Genomic DNA, 19600 nt, shown 5'->3' with positions numbered 1-19600 from the left:
AAGCTGTCCATTTTTGGAGCCAATGTTGGCCTCCAAGAAGGTATACTTCTCTTTCACATAGAGAGTAACACCTCCACCTTTCTTCCCCACTCAGTTCTTTGTATGCAGGGTGTAGCCCTCTATAGCTACACTCCAGTCATGTGAGGCGTCCCACCAGGTCTCCATAATCCCTACTAGATTGTAATGCCCACTGGAGAGTAGTAGGGCTGGCTCCTCCTGCTGGTACCCCATGCTCCTGGCATTAGCATAGAGGCACCTGAGTCCTCCTGCTGAGGTCTTCCTGTTCTGCTGATGGAGAACTATTCTTTCAGCTCCCACAAGAGTGGGTCTCCTCATGTCCCTATCTACAGGGCTTACTAGCCCAGACCCTAGAGCCCTGTAGTCACTCATGACCCTCAAATGAAATGTTAACCATACACTGGCATGTGAGAATCCAATAAAAAGGCTAGAGCAGTATAAAGGGCCTAAAAGGCCTTAAAACCCTGGTATGGGCAGTATAAGCACTTCAGAGGCTATGTCTAAGTCTGCCTTCTAGGGATCTGAGCTGTGGTAGAGGAACGGTAGTGGGGATGATAGTGGGAACAGGTGGGATGTGCTGGGGCTGGTCATAGCATTCAATATTGTGGTTCAGAGAGCAGTGTAGGGAGGCTGCAATAGTCTAGATGAGCCACCAAGACTTGACTAAATTATGTTGGGTCCTCTATGGTTGCTAGAGCGGCCCAGGATGAGGAGGGTGTTTGGCTGTTTAAAACCATCATTTGCCTAGCTACAAGTTTTATCTTGTACCTCAACAGAGATGCAACGTATAATTTCCCTCCTCATATCTGTGGTTAGCATACCAATGGCTTAACAGTCTTCTATCTTTTGCTTTATTTGTTTGGGCTGTTATAAAATCAAACTGCAGCTGCATTCAGACACACTCTAAATATAGCATTTTCCATTGACCGAAAGGGAAATTATTAGTTGTGCATAAGGATTTTGCAAAGGCTAGCCATTGTTTGTATATGGTTTAGAAATGTAAAATAAGTAGGACTAATAATATTATATTTATGGCCCTGATGGTGAATGGGGAAAAAAATACAGTAACTTATTTCAGGTAACCTTTGTTTACTTCTGATGTGGAGCTCTGCATCCCTGCATAGACTCTTCCTAGGAAATAAATGCCTCCTCCTTGGTATGCACATCATCTGACAAAATATTGTCATCTTAAAGAAGCTTGTCATATTTTTCAAGTTTCAGATGCCTTCAGTTGATTTAAACATCATTTAATAATTAGAAGTCCCCACTTTCCATGCAAGTGATAATCTGGCGGCTCTCTGGAGAAAGTTAAACTCATATTATAAGTCTGACTTTCCTAAAATGGGAGGTTAACATTTTCACAAGTGCCTGGGGTTCCTATATTTACATCTTACATGTGATTTGATCTCATAAATTATTTGGGCACATTTGAAAAAATTGCCTGAAACCTATAAGGGCAATAACAAAATAAAAAGGAATCTTTATTGGCTTGATTCTACATTTATTGAGCATCCTAGGTTTCTACTGATTCCAGTTCAAATTTGGGTATGGTAAAGGGATTGGATGACAAAGGGATGACATAGAAGATTATTTTTTCAGTCTACTGGGCAATAGTGAGGCCTCAGATGGAATGCTAAAACCAGTTTTGGACATCTGGAACAGAGAAGACCAAGGGTATACATGGTAACTATTTTCTTCTACGTTTTTCTTATTAAGCTGATGACAATTATTTTTGCTCTCTGTATCCAAAACAGTGCAAGAATGAATTGGCTTAACTTGCAAAGAATATTTAGGATGAGTTATTAGAATAATTTTTCTAACTATAAGGTATTTAAGCACTGAAATAGTCTACAAAGGGAAGTGATATAATTTTCTTCATTGGAGGGTTTTAAAAACAGATTAAACAAAATATCTCTTGGTGGATGGTCTGGTATAGTACATCCTCCTCACTTCAGGGTGAATGGACTAATCTCTTGAGATGTCTTCAAGTGCTGTGGTTCATAGAGTATATAAAATGAAGGGTTAGGTCTTTACAAGCACTTGTGGTGCTCTGGTGTGGTGCCAGAGGACTGGAAGAGAGCCAACGTGGTTCCCGTTTTCAAAAAAAGGCAGGAAGGAGGACCCAGGAAACTATAGGTCAGTTAGTCTTACCTTGATCCTGGGTAAGCTTTTTGAGAGAATTATCCTGGCACATGTCCACGAGGGGCCAGCAGGGGAGGTTATGCTTAGGGGCAACCCAACACGGGTTCATTAGAGGCAAGTCCTGTCAGACCAACCTGGTGGTCTTCTATGACCAGATCACCAAATCCTTAGATGCAGGGGTAGCAGTGGACATAATCTTTCTGGACTTTAGGGAGGCCTTCGACACTGTCTCTCACCCTGTTCTCATTAAAAAACTGGGGGACTGTGGTGGGTAAAAAGCAAGCTGTTCAAATTTGCTGACAACACTAAGATGTGGGGGGATGTGGGCATGCTAGAAGGGAGGAATAGGCTGCACCCCTGCAACCTAGACAGGTTACAGGGGTGGCAGTGAGAACAGGATTGTTTTCAACACTGATAACTGCAAGGTGCTGCACCTGGTGAAGAAGAACCAGCACCATTCCTACAGGCTGGGGAACTCCCTTCTCACCAGTGCAGAGGCAGAAAAGGATCTTGGAATCACTATTGATGCCAAAATGAACATGGGCTGACAGTGTGGGGATGCGGTCAGGAAGGCCAACCATACCTTGTCATGCATCCACAGATGCATCTCAAGCAGGTCCAAGGAGGTGATCCTCCCCCTCTATGCGGCACTGGTCAGGCCGCAGCTGGAGTACTGCGTCCAGTTCTGGGTGCCGCACTTCAGGAGGGATGTGGACAGCATGGAGAGGGTCCAGAGGAGGGCCACTCGCATGATCAGGGGGCAGAAGGGCAGGCCCTACGAGGAGAGGCTACAGGACCTGAACCTGTTCAGCCTCTACAAGAGAAGGCTGAGGGGGGATCTAGTGGCCTGTTACAAACTAGTCAGGGGGGACCAGCAGGCATTGGGGGAGTCCCTGTTCCCCCGAGCACTACCAGGAGTGACTGGACATAATGGTCACAAGCTGGCAGAGGGTAGATTTAGGCTGGATATCAGGAGGTGCTACTTCACTGTCAGGGCAGCTAGGATCTGGAACCAACTTCCAAGAGAAGTGGTGCTGGCTCCTACCCTGGGGGTCTTTAGAGGCTAGATGAACACCTTGCTGGGGTCATTTGACCTCAGTCCTTTTTTGTGCCATGGCAGGGGGTTGGACTTGATGATCTGCTCATGTCTCTTCTGACCCTAGAAACTATGAAACTATGAAATAGTAATTGTGGTTGTACCTATATCTTTATTCTGTTCTTTGTTTTTATTATCATTTTGCCTATCCTCTCCTCTTCCTAATGAATAAGTTACTTTCAGTTTTACATATATCGGGTCACATAAAACATAGTTCCTTTTACTTCTGGTTTAAAATCTTCCTTATATTCGAATATCTAAGTACTTAAAATCAGTACTGTGTGTTCACGTTAAACTCTTGTATCAGTAAACAATTTAGAATTTTTACAAAGCTCACAATACATATTTAGTTACATACTAACAACAGTATTTGCTATAGTCTATATTGCTCTGGTATATTATTCATAGCTTTCTTCGAAGAGGCCCTTTATTTCTTCCACCTTTTAAAAACAATTTGTATGGAGCCATAAAGAAAGGTTGTACAGTTGCTGAGGACTGAGTAACCATCCTTTAACCTCTTACTGTTTTCAACAACAGCATCAACTTCAGAATCCCAGGCTGCAGGGATCATGCTATAAGTGAGCAGACTTCTTCTGTGATAAGGCACAACACTTGCAAGGAACTGTTGCACAAACATTTTTGGGCACATGAAGCAAGACAAGGGGCAAGGAAGTTTTCACTTGCAACTTGTGGGACCAAAAATATTTTTATGGAAGCAAAAGGATGATGTTTGTTTGCACCTGCTGTGCTGTAGACCAAGGGTCAGCAATGTTTTTGGGCAGAGTGCCAAAAGCACTTGCAACCTTGACTTGTAAGATGCTGACATGCCATGGGCATATGGCAGGAGAGCTACAAGGGGTCCAATGCTTCTTGTGGCAGGGTATCCCTGGTCCATACCCACCATCCACCCTGATGCTTGTGTGCCAAGGGTTGCCTGTCCCTGCTGTAGATCCTGCTACTTCTCTGGATTTTCACAGGGCAAGCCCTGGATCTTTTTATGAGCACCTGCTTGAGCCAAGCAGTATTAGTATAAATCTTTTAGACCTCTCATGAGAGGCTTTCTATTATTCACCAAAATCACTTTTAATCCTGAAGATTCATTTGGAAGACTCATTTGGAATCCAGGGTAACTTTAATTTCACTGTTTAGAATATAGGCTATTGATCTTTTATGATCAAGAATTTTTTTTGCAAGGCAGCATAGCATCTTTTTGTTATCCAGGTAATGTTATTCCCAGAAATGGAAATGATATTTTTCTTTGCACAGATATTTACAATCTATTTTCATGCTCTGTCCTTTATCTAGTCTAAATTGAAACTTGAAATTTCTCAGCTTTTCTTTTACCATTAGTCTACACTGCTCAGCTTAGTATGCCATGCACCACTTGACAACTTTAATGCCTCCAGTTAGTCTACAGTGAAAAGATTCTTCAGTCGGCCAGTTTGTATCTAAAAATACCTGGTTATATCTTACTTATATATTAATTTTCCTTGCCTGTATAAGCATGATACACCTAACTCAGATCCAGTCCACTGATTCTGTCTTGAACTGCATCAAGATTGAATTTTTGACTCATACTCAAGGCCCATCATACCTTTGCTCCTATTTCTTGTCACTTACCACTTACCACTTTAACCCCATGATGCCTGTTTCAGCAGTCTCATTCTATTGCTTTCACTTGTGTCTTCATCTTGGTGCTTTCCCTCAGGCCTTTCTTACCAATGGATTCCATCTGCAATTAATTTCTTAGGCTCTTTGCTTTTCCTCCCTCTCCCTCCTCAAAGCCACAAACTGCTGTCATGCCAACAAGGTTTCAACCATTTAATGGTGATGGTTAGTGAAGCAGCCACCTACAAATCACCCCAAAAGATCTGAATTTTAAATTATTTGGGAATATAACATAGCTGGCCAATTCATTCCTATAAACACATTACTTCTGCCCTTTTCCTAATGCCTCAGTTCCACTTATTGTTTTCCCCACTCACTCCATATATCTTGTCTGGAAATAGGGCCAGGCATTCTGAAACAAACTATGTGTAGCCTTAGGTCTGCATATGAAGGCTTGCTATAATAGGGCTCCCTTGGTATTATTGCTATTGTTGTATAAATAGCAACAATAATAATCCTTTGGATTTATACAAAGGGATACAGGACACCAATGCCTGCTGGCACTTTATAACTCTGGGAGGTGTGCTATTACATGTTTTTCTTGTGAAAATATTCAGTGGTTAAGGGATTTTGGGTAGAGATGTCTGCCAGCATTTCCTTTATACTCAATTTGATGGATCTATGCATGCTACATCTATTTGTACTGGAGGCATTTACAAGGTCTCTGGGTGCTAGTTATTATTGAGAAGCTTTATTCACTTCCCTGGTGACTAAAGGAAAAAAAATCCCACATGCTGCAGGGATGCAAAACCTCAACACCTCTCTACTTAGTTTCAGTTCTGAAACTTGTCTGTCATAGTACTCCTTCCAATATGCAAACTACTTCATGGGTCCAACCCTATATGACTATTTGAAGTTAATACAAAGCCAGTAAGTGTTCACAACCCTGTCAAAAAGGCCTTGAGACTCCATTTGGGCTTATGATCCCCCAGTTAAAGAAATGCCAGCTTGCAATATTTGTCTTATGAACTGTGATTTGGTAGTTTGGAAAGGGTGACATACAGAAGACAGACACATGAAAAGTTTGAGAACATCTGGGGGCTGGTTTTTATTTTAGACCAAGAGTGAGATTTACATCACTCTGTCAGTAGAAAGGGGAGTCAATATGGATAAAAATCAGATGCCTAATTTTAATCCTCGACAAGTCTGATCAATGATACAGGGCCCAACACTGTACATTTCTGTTTTATTACCATTTCATGAGTTTTTTGGATTCCAAACACTCTGGTGATCATACCTCCATGCACTTCTTTCCTTCTTCTTTATATTAGGGGTGAGTGAAGCGGGCCCTTTTTGATTTGGATTTGGCCTGAATCAGGAACAGCGATTCAGTTAGTTGATTCGGATAATTGTCCTTGATTCAATTTGGCTGAATCTGAAGATTTGATGCTGATTCAATTTGCTTGTAAATGCTACAATTGTGGGACACATGAAGTGTCCCACAGGAGTGTAGGGGAGCCTTCTACATGCTCAGTGGTGAACCTGCAAGTGGACGGGAAGTACCCTGGCTTGGTGCTCGGCCATGGGGGGACCCTCGGTGTCCCCCCCCCCCCGGACCCACAAGGCACCAGTCACTATGCCAGAAGGGTCAGGGGAGGGGCCCCCTCATGCTCCCTGGCAGATCCAGAAGTGGACCAGAAGTGCTTCTGGTCTACTTCTGGGTCTGCTGCCGAGCACACTAGGGACCCTCCCTCACTCTTGTGGGACACTCCATGTGCCCCAGCATTGCAGCACTTACAAGCTGCCCACTACCTAGAGGGATGTAGAAAAAACAGTTAAAGCGGTGTTTATGTCCAAATCTTATAATCTTTCCAAATCTCTCCAAATCGATTCAGAGGGTTCTGAGTCGATTCAGAGATTAAGGGGTCCACTGATTCAATTCAGATTTGGAGGGTCAGTCACTGAATCAGGCAGAATCTCTGCCGAGTATCTTTGTTATGAGTGCCTCATCTAGGATGAAAACATCTCTTAAATTCAGTCTTGTTCATTTTACATTCTGAGCCTTCATTTCTGGGAAGAATTCTTGCAGATTTCAGGTTGTGTACCTTTTATGCTTGTCAGAAAAAAGTGTGTCCATTGAGCTCAGTCTATCCAATTAGATAGCACTAGGTATTCTTTGAGTTGTTGACCTTGTTTCAAAAATTGTAAACCCTAATCAGTTATGTATTCACATGGATATTTCTTTATCACAGTTTCTTCTATTCATAAAAAAATTATACTCGATTTGCAAAAATTATTAGATATGGTGACAGTAAGCTCTCCTCATTTCTAGAGCATATTATAAAATGCAGAGGATTATTATCTCTTAGTTAGAGGATAAGTGTTACAAGTTCTTTGGTCAACTTTATTTCTATGCCAATTCTGAAAGGAAGAAACAAATGAAATTCAGATTATCTTGTTCTCTTCTGAATGCAAATACAGGACCATGTCTTTGTCTATTGTAAATCAGTGTAGCTCCTGCACTACAGTGAAATTATATTGATTTCCATCAGTTAAGCATTTGGCCCATAGTTATGAGAATCTTTGTCTTATTACCTCATTTTAAAATGGATATATTGAAAAGACATTTTAAATGGGTGCTACTTGACTCTGGATTAAATAATGCTTATTTAATTCAGTGAAATAAATGTGGAAGATGGGGACATCATCCTTCAGCCCACTCAAACATTATATACTTGAGACTGCGGAAAAACCTTCAATTTTATTACCAACTTTCACTGAAAACTGATATGAGTTAGGATCCTAACGATCATATGTTTACCTAAAAACCTCCCCTTTTGCCATTATGTGTATTGAATGCATAGGTGTATGTGTGTGTGCATATCTGTTAAACTGGTTTATGGAAGCATACTTAAAATCATAAAGGCATAAAGGTAAAATAAAGGCAATTTAAGGTCCTACCAGGAATATTATTTCAGCAGAGTAAATTACAGTAAAACTGCCTAAGATTAAGGTTTGCAGTCACTCAACACAGTTATGACAGAGGCCTCTGGCAGATATGCAAGTAAAGGTGCCATAGGGTCTGGTGTGTGATCCTCACAACTGCATTTCCTGCTATGCCACACATGGATGGCAGGAGGTATGATTGTGGGATTGAGCATCAGATCCCATTACACCTTACTGCTGGTACAGGGGGAGCCCAGGATCACGACTCTGGGCTCCTCCTGAACTGGCAAGTAGCAAGCTTCCATGGCTGGGATCCCTATCAGCTGATCTGGACTCCCAGCTGCAAGGGCACACCATACACCCCTATGGCTGGAAGCACCATCAGCATAACTCCCAGTGTTATCTGCTGGGAGCCCCATCAGCAGATAGCTCCCAGCTGCAGGGGTGCATGGTGCATCCCCATGGCTGGGAGCTTTGCTCATGGATCCGCAGCCTGGCCACATGTTTAATTAATGGCATGATAGGAACCAGCCACAAAGTTATTACATATTTTTGTGAGGCTTATGTCTTGTTTTATAATTTCACTGGTATGTGGCCAGGTCACAACTTAAGATGTGATTAACTGGTTATCGCAGTTTAAGTGTAACATGTACCAGCAGCTAGAGTAATTTACCTCAGATTTTACTCCATAATAAGTTTCTCTAAAGTAAATGAGTACAATTATAGCACCTGGCTACTAAAGTGGTAAGGGAACACATATGTATTGAGCAGATAACTATCCCAGGAAGAAACTGGCTAGTGGACACACAACTGGTACATCAGTATACTTAACACCAGTGTATAGTCACTCTTTACTTTCTGAGCAATAACTTTGTCTTGGAGTGGAGTTACATATACTGGTATAAGGTTGTGCATTGGGTGTCTGCTCTGGTTGGAATAAAGTCCATTCACTCTATAGTGAATGTGTTGTGGATCCACCCACACTATGTTTCCTGATTACAAGCAAGCTCAGGAAAAAAACCCCCAAGGTCCAGGTTCCATATTCTAAAGGCCAAGCTGAAGAATTTTATGCTGAAGCCCATGATGAGTTTACCTGAGGCAAGCTCCTCTCTCATATGTATGCATGACACTTTCAGGTAGCTTTGGTGTTGAATGACAAAGTTGAGAAGCAAGTTTTATTAGTATAGCAGTGAAATCTCTGAAGCTGCTGAAGTCTTTCCTATGCACACCACTGACAATTTTTTCTTAAAATCACCAATTGTAGATACACACCCAAGTCAGTACATTTGGGCTTTTTGCAGCAGAGAGTTTCAAAACCCTCTCCGCACAAGCAATAAACATCTCCAAGGTTTTAGAAACATCAAAAAAGAAATAGGTGTTTTGGCCAGGCTAGAAAGCATATTACAGAAATATTCTGCTAATATTTAACTCTTGAGACCATCACATTCAGGAAGACACATTGTTGGAAATTCCATCTTTTCTAGAAAATAATGCCACCAAGACCATCCCACTGGAATGGAGAGAACAAGGGTTTTTAATTTAGGTACTTCCCCAACAGACTGAAGCCTAACATTTAATCTAGACAAAATCCAAAACTGCATTTCCAGATGCACACTATCATGCTTCTATTGCTATAGGCTATGGATATTGCAAACAGTTGTAGTAGGATTATACACAGCAATCACATGATTTATCTCAGATTTATAACATAGGAATAGCACTACAAATCTCTTTATTTTTAGTTGGGGCTGTTGCAACATATGTTCACAAAGCAATTATCCCATAAGCATACAGCTGGAGAATTGCCTGATCATGGGCAACATTCGGTGAGGAATCCAAGAATCAGTTATGCCAGCAGTGGTCTCAGACAAACTATTCAAAGCCTCAGATTTTCTCAAAAGACTGGGGTCCTGGTAGCTGCTCCTTCATCCTAAGCATTTTTTTAACTGAACTCTAGTTAGGCTATAGGGAATTCTACATTTAGCAGGAAATGCTGTGGTCAGTAAATGCCTGGCAGAATAATATAGATGCCTAAAACATAGTTCTTAAGAAATTTAAGAACCTCAAATTTTCTATATCTCAAATCCTACTGAGAAACACCTATCAAGAAAGATATTGGTAACCTGGAGGAAGTTCAGAAAAGAAAAATGAAATGTATCAGGAAGCTGGAGGGACTGATTTATGAAGAAAAGGAATGAAAGTGATAATCTACAGATATTTAAAAGTTGTTAACACTAGAGAAAGAAGATTGGCTAAACTGTATTCTGAGATCTGCTGCAATTCCATAACAAAACCTTTATTTCAGTCATTTGTAACTTCTCAAAATTACCAGCTCCGAGAAAGGTTTTTATACCATTTTTATATACAGATACTTTGCATTTATCCATTTACAAACCCAATGCGTGTCCCAGAATCTTTTTGCACCAGTTTTCTGTAGAGCTCCACAGTTTCTGCTTTTATAGTCCTGGGTATTTCCTGCATTTGAAGAGGAATTATACAAATATGCCTTAACAGAGGATTAGAGAAATGGAGTGGAACCAGATTCTCATTTTCTTCCATTTCTTGGCAACTGCTGGCTTAGAGCTTCAGAACTGCAAGTGCATCTACCCTATCATGATATATTTAAAAATGAAAGAGTTAAGAACTAGGGATAAGGGAAATGTACAATGACTTTCCTTAATCCAGTCAGTTGGTCATAATAGAAAAAAAATCCTGCAACTATTCACAGACTAATACAATCAAATCATAGACATGCCAAGATTATGGCTAAAATGTCCACTTATACTGCTGATATTTTCACTGGATGATTAGGAAAAACAAAGATTAGGAAATAAAATTTCCTACTTACATAAGGAAACAAAAACCTTCAACTGAAATATTTCTTCAGTACATCTTTACAGTTATGTGGACTTCAATGACTAAATTAAGATACATCTTAAGTATGTTATAAATGTACAATCAAAGGCTAAATTAAATAAAAATATTATGTTGCTATTTTGAAACATCAGCTCACAACAGCGTTGATCGAAGTTTGCATCACGACAGAAAGTCACTTAATACGATAAACAACAACAAATTCTTTGGTGTGTTTCTCTCATTAAATGGATTTTTTTCCGTTTAGCAACTTATGAAGCTTGGCAAAGTTAGCAGCAGCCTCATTATGTGCAATCATGTCATTTGTTTCATCATGCAGAAGTTACAAGCACATTTGCAAGTTTTTCACTGCTATTTGAAAATATTGCTGTTTCATTTTTGCCTTGCTGAATTTTAGTTGCACACTTCAAACTATAACACAGTAAAAGAGATGATGACCTATTTAATCTAATTTACTCTTAGCCACCAGAAATTCCATTGCCTTCATTCCTGGCAATAGGCATCTTGATTTCAGAGGATTCGTTAAAAAAATAAACTCTTCATAAAGATCACTACAGAAATCAAAACTGAATTGGCAAAGTAGAAATACAGGAAATAATTTTTCAAAGGAAGATCCAAACCTTTTCCATTTTCTTTTTTGATAAAGAATTCCAAAGTTTGCTACATATTCAGTCAATACTCTTGTATTATCTCATGGGATCACAGAATAAAGCTCTCTTCCTGAATTATTATTAGGAGTGACTGTATTACAGACAGACTTTGTGTTTTTTTACTACTATACCATCCCCCAAAATGCCTTATCATCATTCTGTTTAATACATTACACTAGTCCATCACTGATTTGACTTGTGAATTTTCCATGCTGAATGTGAACAGGAAGCAGCAACATGCTAGAATAGGGAAATTTTCATTAAACAGGCCTATTTCAGCATTGGCTTTATCTCATGAATGATAATAATGCTGTCTCTTGTTGTTGAAGTGTGCTGTTTTATTTTCCCATTTCAGTAGCAAACAGAAAACATTTTGAGCTGCCTGGAAAAGGAAAACCTGACAGGTGTGCATGAACAATAAACATCAGCAATGGGAGATTAAGTTTGAAGGAAATCTTTTGCTCACATTGCAATTTAAAAGTTTACACAATTAGACTCACTTTTCCCTGTATGTAATCTCAAACATATTACTTGCAATGAACAGCTTAATTCTAAACCATACCTTCATGGCTGTCTAGCACAACTTGGTACTGTTTGAGGTGAAGTTACTACCACCACATCCTATGCCTGTCTTCTCCTTTCATGGGAGAACTTCATGTGCTGTATTGAGTTAGGGGTCCATAAATAGCTTAACTGGCAAAGTTAGAATTAGAATTTAGCCCTTGTGGGAAAAAAAACAAGCTTATATCTAGAATATTCCCTTTGAAAAATAAAGCGGAAGGATAAGGTACAATGCAGTGGAATTTAACCCAGAACTGGGGCACATGCTCAGTTCTGGCACTAGTTGGCTAACACCACATTTGGAAGAAGGAGCCACACTTAAAGACAAAGGCACCCTGGATTTTGTGGTCTGGTATTTTAACTTTAGTTTAAAATGTGCCTATTGTTGGATTAGTTTTAAATTGTTAACTCCAGCAATTTTGATTTTTTTTCCAGTGGCCTTAAACTTCCAGACACCTGGACAGCAAATGGATTTGCAAAATGGAAAATTTGTGGACAATGGTGGCTGTGGCTATCTTCTAAAACCAGAATTCCTGAGAGACCGTTATTCAAAATTTAATCCACACAGTGTGATAGGGAACCAGAATCCAACTATGCTCTCAATTAAGGTACGCACGGTTTATTGACAATTTCACTTATAATTTATAAAAATACATTGATTCATTTAATTAGCTCGCAAGTATTTATTATTACAACCTATTCATGTTTGAAAAAGTTGTGATATGCTAAACCTGTCAAGCATCCTAGAACGAATATAGTTCCTTGATACCTTACTATCAGTGTCTGTTATTTACTGTGGTACAATTTCCAACTTTTATTTTAATCTTTGTACATAAAAGCACATCTTTTACTTGAAAATGTTAACAATTGCAGGAAAGAGCAAATAATTTGCACAAAATTTTATCTAAAATATAAATAAGGCTACTATGGTTGTATGAAACTATGCTTATTCAATTATGTTATTATATAATAAAGATATTAAGGATTTGGAATAGATTTCAAAAGGCAATTTGGATGGGTACTGTTTCTTTTATAAACCTCATAGTTGTCACTTCTTTCCATGTAGGCTCTTCCCCAGCTGCTCTTTTCCCCACAGACTGTCTTCTCTCATTATTTTGCATTTTGTTTTGATTACTGGATATAGGTGGGGAGGAAGATTGCATCCCCTTTCAAAATTTTAGCAGAGGCTGTCAGTAGAATGTAGATGCTAACAGTTGAAAAATAAAGCCTCATAATCTTTTATTATATTTCAGACAATAAAAATATCCTGCAGTCAGTTCAAAAGGGAGACTACTAGCTGCAGTAGTAATGCATGGTCAGCCTCCTTTGTCACCATTCCCAAATCCAGAGGGTCTATGCCAGGTAGCTCTCCTGAACTCACAGTATTGAATGGGAGTAGCAACTTGGCATCACATAAAGAACCAGGGTCAGAAGCAGATTATTAAATTTTCATAAGATACATAAAACAAGGCCAGATGGTGGTCGTAAACTTCAGGGTGAGATGAAGGTGGAGCTGTTCAAGATGTCTGAAGTAATCTAAAGGATATGCACCACTATCAGCCATTGCATAGACAATGTTAGTGTAGACCCTCCCTTCACCTGTAATATATAAACATTCTGAAGGGGAAAAAGGCCTAGTGAATTAAACAGGAAAGATGCTAAATTTTAGTTACATAATAAAATTATAATGGTTTCTGTTATAGCTAATAAAAGAATGAGTAGGACAAACATATGAGATTATACAAGCATGGTTGGAATAGGATTGAGCTGTTAGAGTTTTCAGATTTCACTTACATTTTGGGTGCATCTACACGTCGCCATACAGCATTGCCTTTTGGAAGTACTAAAACATGGCACGATACAGGTGGTTACTGCATTGTGTGTGCAGCACATGGTTAGATTTCACTGCTCTGTCACTGTAGCAGCACGCTGTACCCAGGGAATGCACCACTATGGCAGCAAAGCTAGTGATCATATCTAGACACACGATTGTTATGTCATTGCAGAGTGCCATATGGCAACATAGTGCACTGCTACCTTGCCATAGCGTGATGTATAGATGCACCTGTTGACATGTTTTCCTTAGTAAACCTTTAGGATATTATATATATTATGATAGTGTTACATAGGCTAAAAATATAAAGAAAATGGATGGCAATACTTTTATCTTTTGATGCATGCAAATATAACAGATGAACATTTAAAAAATATTTATCAATTTTAAATCTTTTGATTTTCTTCTTCTGGGCACCAATTTCATTTTTTAAAAACCTTTAGAAATCTGAAATCATCTTAAAAAATAATTTATCCTTTGAACCATTATAGAAGTTTTGAATTATTTACTAGTTAGAAAACTAGTTTCACAGTGAAAAATGTTATTTCTGAACCTACTGTACACCACTTACAGAAAAGCCACGTAATTAGCATATCATTGGTTTCATTTCTGTCAAACAAAAACATTGCAGAAATAAAATTAATTAAATAGCAATTGTACAGTAATTACACAATATATGCACCTTGTGCAGATCATACCACCCTAGCAGTGAGCACATCAAATACATGATATTCATGAATTAAAGATTTTAAGCACTTATGCATGTACATCAATTATATTATTTGTTACTGATGTAGAATTATTGACATAATGAGGTTCAGAGGAACTCTTACCTTATGGTCCAAAGGCTAGACAAAGGATTGGTGAAGAAAAGGGATGTTTGAGTGTAAAGACAGCAAAAAGTACATGCTTAGAGTATGACAGTGTTGAAAACTGGATAGGAAGAGTAGTAGAGAACCCAAGGTAGCAAGAGCAACTCAATAATTCATGCATTGGAGGCCTCAAAAAGTGTTAGTAATAAGAAAGGACCAGGCCATTGATAGGAGATGTGGTTAGTGAGGGAAATTCAGAGGCAAGCATCAAAGACACAGCAGTTCATGATAAAGAAGAGACTGACTGAATTAACAGGTTGGGGAATAGTGGATTGCAATTTACTGTTAGAAGCCAGAAATTATGACAAAATATATAAGGGGCAAGAAGTACTAGGTTTAATATGCATCACTTTTTTAGCCCACTGTGTTCAGAAACTAAATGAGAGACCAAGTTAGAAGACATTTTATTAGATGTAAATTTGAAGGTTTTATAGAAGTGATAAGAGGGAAAGAAAGGTGTGTCACATTAAGAGCGGAGTATGGCAGATCTCATGGGTATAAAAGCTGGAGAAGAAAATCAGAAAGTCATACTTTATAGAGCAGATGATGCCATTGCAAGATGTGGCACAGGGGTGTAGTGATGAAGGAGGATCAGTAAGCATACTGTGAAGAGTGAAAATATCAAAATGGAGATTAAAGACAGAACACTGTTAGATATAAAATTGCCAGCAAGATAGCTTGGGTAAAAGTGAAAGGCACAGAAAATGAATGAGAGTCAGTATTAACAGTGTGAGGATACTGTGTGAAGCCTGCAAGGGAGGATGCAGAGCTAGAACATGTCATGCTGAGGACTAATCAGGAGTATTGCTGGTGGAGTGGAGCATACGTGGTGGCAGCTGAATTACTTGCTTCTGAAAGGTTTGTGGTCACAACCCTGCTTGAAAGATAATGCTTAATGTTGTGCTTAAGCTGACATGGGGTTCAGCGTTCCATGGCTGATAGTTTTATGGCAGGAGTGGTTTGATAAGAACCACGTTTTTCAGTTATAACATTTGGTACCAAGATCTGTGATTTAAGGGCCTAATTGGTCAAATTGGCTTGAAAAAGTTGGCCTGGTATATACTGGACATGAATTCCTGACAAATAGAGCACTGCAAGGATTATGAACCTTCCCAAAGCAGCACACGTAGAAAGAGAGCAGAGAAAGCAGTGAATTTCTTAAATCCTTTTTTAGGCTTGGTGCCAGATCTTGAGGCACTCTGAGGCAAAACTTCTTTAAATAACTAGACAAGTTACTAAACTAATGAATGAGAGAGGCCTCAGGGTGTCTATATGAGACAAACACTGAGAAAAGCTAACACTCTGCTTTGGAGGAAGAAGACCTAACATAGTTCTTTTTTACCAGCTGACATTGAATTCTGATGCTACTAAAGGATGTTTGTACAACTTCAAGAACCACAGATTTGCTAAGGGTTCCTATGAACAGGATGCCAGGAGGTGACAAAACCCTATGAGGAAATTCACAAAGGAGGACTTTGATTTCTCACAAAGAAGTACTTTGATTTCTCTGTTAAACAAAGTAGCAACTTCATATAGCTAGAGCCTGAATAAAACTGGCTTAAAACTCATATTAAGAAAAGGTGGATTTTTAAAAACAATTATTTTGTCAAAGATTAAACTAGTAACATTTGAAAATCAAATTAGCCAGCGATTGAATTAAGGACAGAGTACTGAAACCTTGGTGACACTGTAGTTTTTTAGACAGATACACTGCGTGGGACAATTTTTGGATATATAGCTTGCTGAAATTCTGTTTAAATTATTATAATAGATTATATTTTCAAGCCTAAATGAAGTCTTATGTATCATTTTTATTTATGCAGCTTATTAGTGGTTATCAGTTACCACCTAGTAACCTCTCCAGGAGTAATAAAGCTGATCCTATAGTCCAGATAGAAATTCATGGTGTTCCAGAAGATCAAGTGAAACAACAAACTTGTGTTGTAAGAAACAATGGTAAGCATAAAAATTGAGACTGGTTTCAATAATAGTGCATATAAAATAGCATAATATCTTAAGTAATTTCTATGTCCATATAAAAAATGTTGTGCTGTAATTACTAATTGAAAAAGTGGGTACAAGGTAAAAAGACTGGTTTATTGATCAACAAAAATAGTGGCAAAACAAGCATACCAATTTATGACCTAACAAGAGGAATATGAGGAAGATGTAACTAAATCTGAAAAAATTAAGGGTAGAATTTTTCAATTTTTAAAAACTTTTTGAAACCAAATGCAGTGCTTATGTAAATGGTGATGGCTTATGGACCAAAGAGACAGAAGAATTGTTAAACATACAACAGGTACAGCATGGGCAGCTTCTCCTGTCCTACCTTACCTTTGTGCTTAAAACAGGCCTGTTGTGGAGGGGCCATCTCTACCGCTGAAAGTGTGTAGCTCCTCAGTGCAGAGTTAAACAGCACTGGTGTGGAGTTACATTTGGAAGCCACTGTGACAATGCCGATTCCAACCTATATCAGCTCCTTGTAAACAGTATTGATACTTGGGAGCTCAAGATAGACAGAATCAGCAAGCAAGAGCACCACAAAATTAAAGTCAGTTGCTGAAGACTTCTTCTGAAGGATATTGTGTGTCATTGTCTTGGTGCAGCAAAGTCAGCTGTCTTTTCACTTACTAAAGCACCTTAGTTAGAAGAGGCATCCCTTGTTACTGTAATATAACATCTGGTCCTTAAAGAAGGTTGACATGTGATGGTGCGAAACATTTGGAGAAAGCTGGATTTCTATACTTTGGGGAAACAAAATGAACACCACACCTTATACTCATCCTTATGTATTTCAAAGTTTCTGCACTGAAAATCAGTGAAGACAGCTACTGATGTTTGAGTGAGGCAAGTAGCTTTGAAGCTTTGTTGTTTTGTGAGGCTATCAGAATAAAAAGCTTAAGGCAAGATTTTAGTAATTTATGCCTTTGGTACGCTTGCACCTCAAGTAGTATTGGTGAAGCTGAAAAGGTTTGCAAGAGGCTAAGTATCTACATTGAATTGTGCCTCATTTTTTGCAGGTAAAGCAAAATGCTATTTCTTAAAGGCCATCACCCCTTCTGGCTCCAGAATAACACTTTGAAGTCATGGACCCCATGGCTGTTTTCTAGGAATCCAGTCAACCAATAACTGAGAAGATGAATTGCAGACGCCATTTTATCATGTTGAACACTTTGATCAGTACATTTCTCTCTCTCCTTTCCCACTATCTTATTTATGGCTCATATGGTTTACTAGTTGAGACAGCATCTGCCATTTCTGTTTCTTCCAGCACTCTTTATTTCCTTTCATATCAACTGGGAAGCTGTAGGGGAAAGATAAGAAAAGGGGAGGCTGAAATGAATCTTCCCATCTGTGGAAACAGATCAGGTCAGATTCAGGGAGATTCATCCTGGTTTTCTTGTGTGGAATTATCAGATGATATGAATCAGTGCAACAACACTGAATATGGATCTTTTTCTTGCCTGTCTCTACAGCAGCTGTGCTTATGTACAGGTGTTTTCTAAGGTGGAGGTTGAAACTAACAGACTACATGGAGGAGCAAGAATAAATCTGCAGGGTATCCAGGGCATAATAGAGCCAAATCTTTTTTTCCTCATTCCTTCTACCACTTTAATTTTCCAAAGTCTTTTCTTCTCCACAAGTGTGGATTATACCAAAGAAAAGGTTAAGTGAGTCATTCTTACTGCTCTGGCCCAATGGAATGTGGTATCTCAACCAGTTTAGAAACTTTGCAATCTAGTTCTCACACCTTTAGGTGCAGAAGGTAGAGGTCAATTGTTACCATTTACATTTTATCCTGGATCAGTTCTTGTACTTTGCTCAAGTTATTAACCTGTGAGCTTGCTGCTTTAAGTTTTTAATATGTTGTGAGTGGTCCTTCCTATTTGATCTTTCTTCTGTATTCCTCAGGGCTGCCAAAATATTGTTCATTTCATCTCTCATTTTAAGACAGGAACATTTTTTTTGCAGAATGGGTTTGCTAGCCTCACCCCTACTACGTAACTAGCTTTTGTTTGGTCTCTTTTCTTTAATTTGTTCAGCATGGAGGTCCATTCTAGCAGTATTATGTCCACTGGCATTGTTCATCTGATCACAAAGGTTCACAAGCTGCCCATCACAAACAGGTACCAAACACAATAGGGAACAACTCCTAGAAAGCTGGAACATTGACTTTCAAGAACCTCAAAATGAACAGCGCAATGTATTCTCAGACTAAATTATTGCAATGTACTCTGTGTTGAGTATTGATAACGAGCTACCTTTTGACAGCCATTGATTCTTTGGAGTGAGGCAATTAGCTTTGAAGCACTGTTTCAAAGGCAGTTGGAATGGTTCTTAAAAAGCTGAAGATTCTCTAGGAAAAGGAACTTTTGTAACAGAAGCAATCCATTCATTAAAACCTTAGGCAACTTAACTGAATAATATGTTAAGGAAGCATGGAATCTCCCAAATGATCAAGAAAGTCTCCCTTGCAGGAATATAGCAACCTTCTTTATAAAGTAGGGAAGATATGGGTGGTCTTTTCTCTTAGTGGATTACAATATAATGAATCTCAAAACAATAAAATAGAACTTTTAGCAAACCTTGATAATTATATGGCTTTACAGTATTTTATTTTACCATATTCTCTGAGTCAGGAAGTCACAATACCTTCTGATTCTCTTCAAGGAGAGGAAGCCAAATGGCTTAGTCTCCTGCTTGTGCTATTGGAATGAATAGCAAAGGTTTATAAAGAAAGAAGCTTACTCCAGTCACATTCCATCCCTACTCCATGTGTGCATCTACACGAGATGCTAATTGCACAGTAGCCTAATAATATTGTGAGGTAGTGCATCACAGCACACACAGTGCTAATATGCTACTGCCCAGCATTATTAGGCTACCGTGCAGTAGCATTGCCAAAAAGGCATTCACTGTCATTGTTGTGCTTTAACCAGATGCACATTTTTTTAGTACTTGATTCTACAAGTACTAAATTAAGTGTGCAGTAATC

General features: G+C 38.9%; 1 protein-coding gene across 1 annotated transcript in view; it reads left to right on the top strand.

Annotated features, from left to right (window-relative positions):
* PLCZ1 (phospholipase C zeta 1) overlaps window positions 1-19600 on the top strand; it is a gene marked incomplete at its 5' end in the record, with an annotated part of 87125 nt that overhangs the window by 63948 nt on the left and 3577 nt on the right. Inside the window, 2 exons of the mRNA XM_090041605.1 lie at window positions 12331-12503; window positions 16425-16557. Of these exons, the coding sequence (XP_089897731.1) occupies window positions 12331-12503; window positions 16425-16557 (306 nt within the window). The remainder of the gene's footprint in view (window positions 1-12330; window positions 12504-16424; window positions 16558-19600) is intronic.

This window comes from Crocodylus siamensis, chromosome 4 (genome assembly GCF_052110815.1).
Source record: "Crocodylus siamensis isolate JL-2025a chromosome 4, ASM5211081v1, whole genome shotgun sequence".
NCBI classification, from domain to species: Eukaryota; Metazoa; Chordata; order Crocodylia; family Crocodylidae; genus Crocodylus; species Crocodylus siamensis.
Note: the sequence above shows the minus strand (reverse complement) of the source record. Positions and strands in the feature narration are given on the sequence as shown.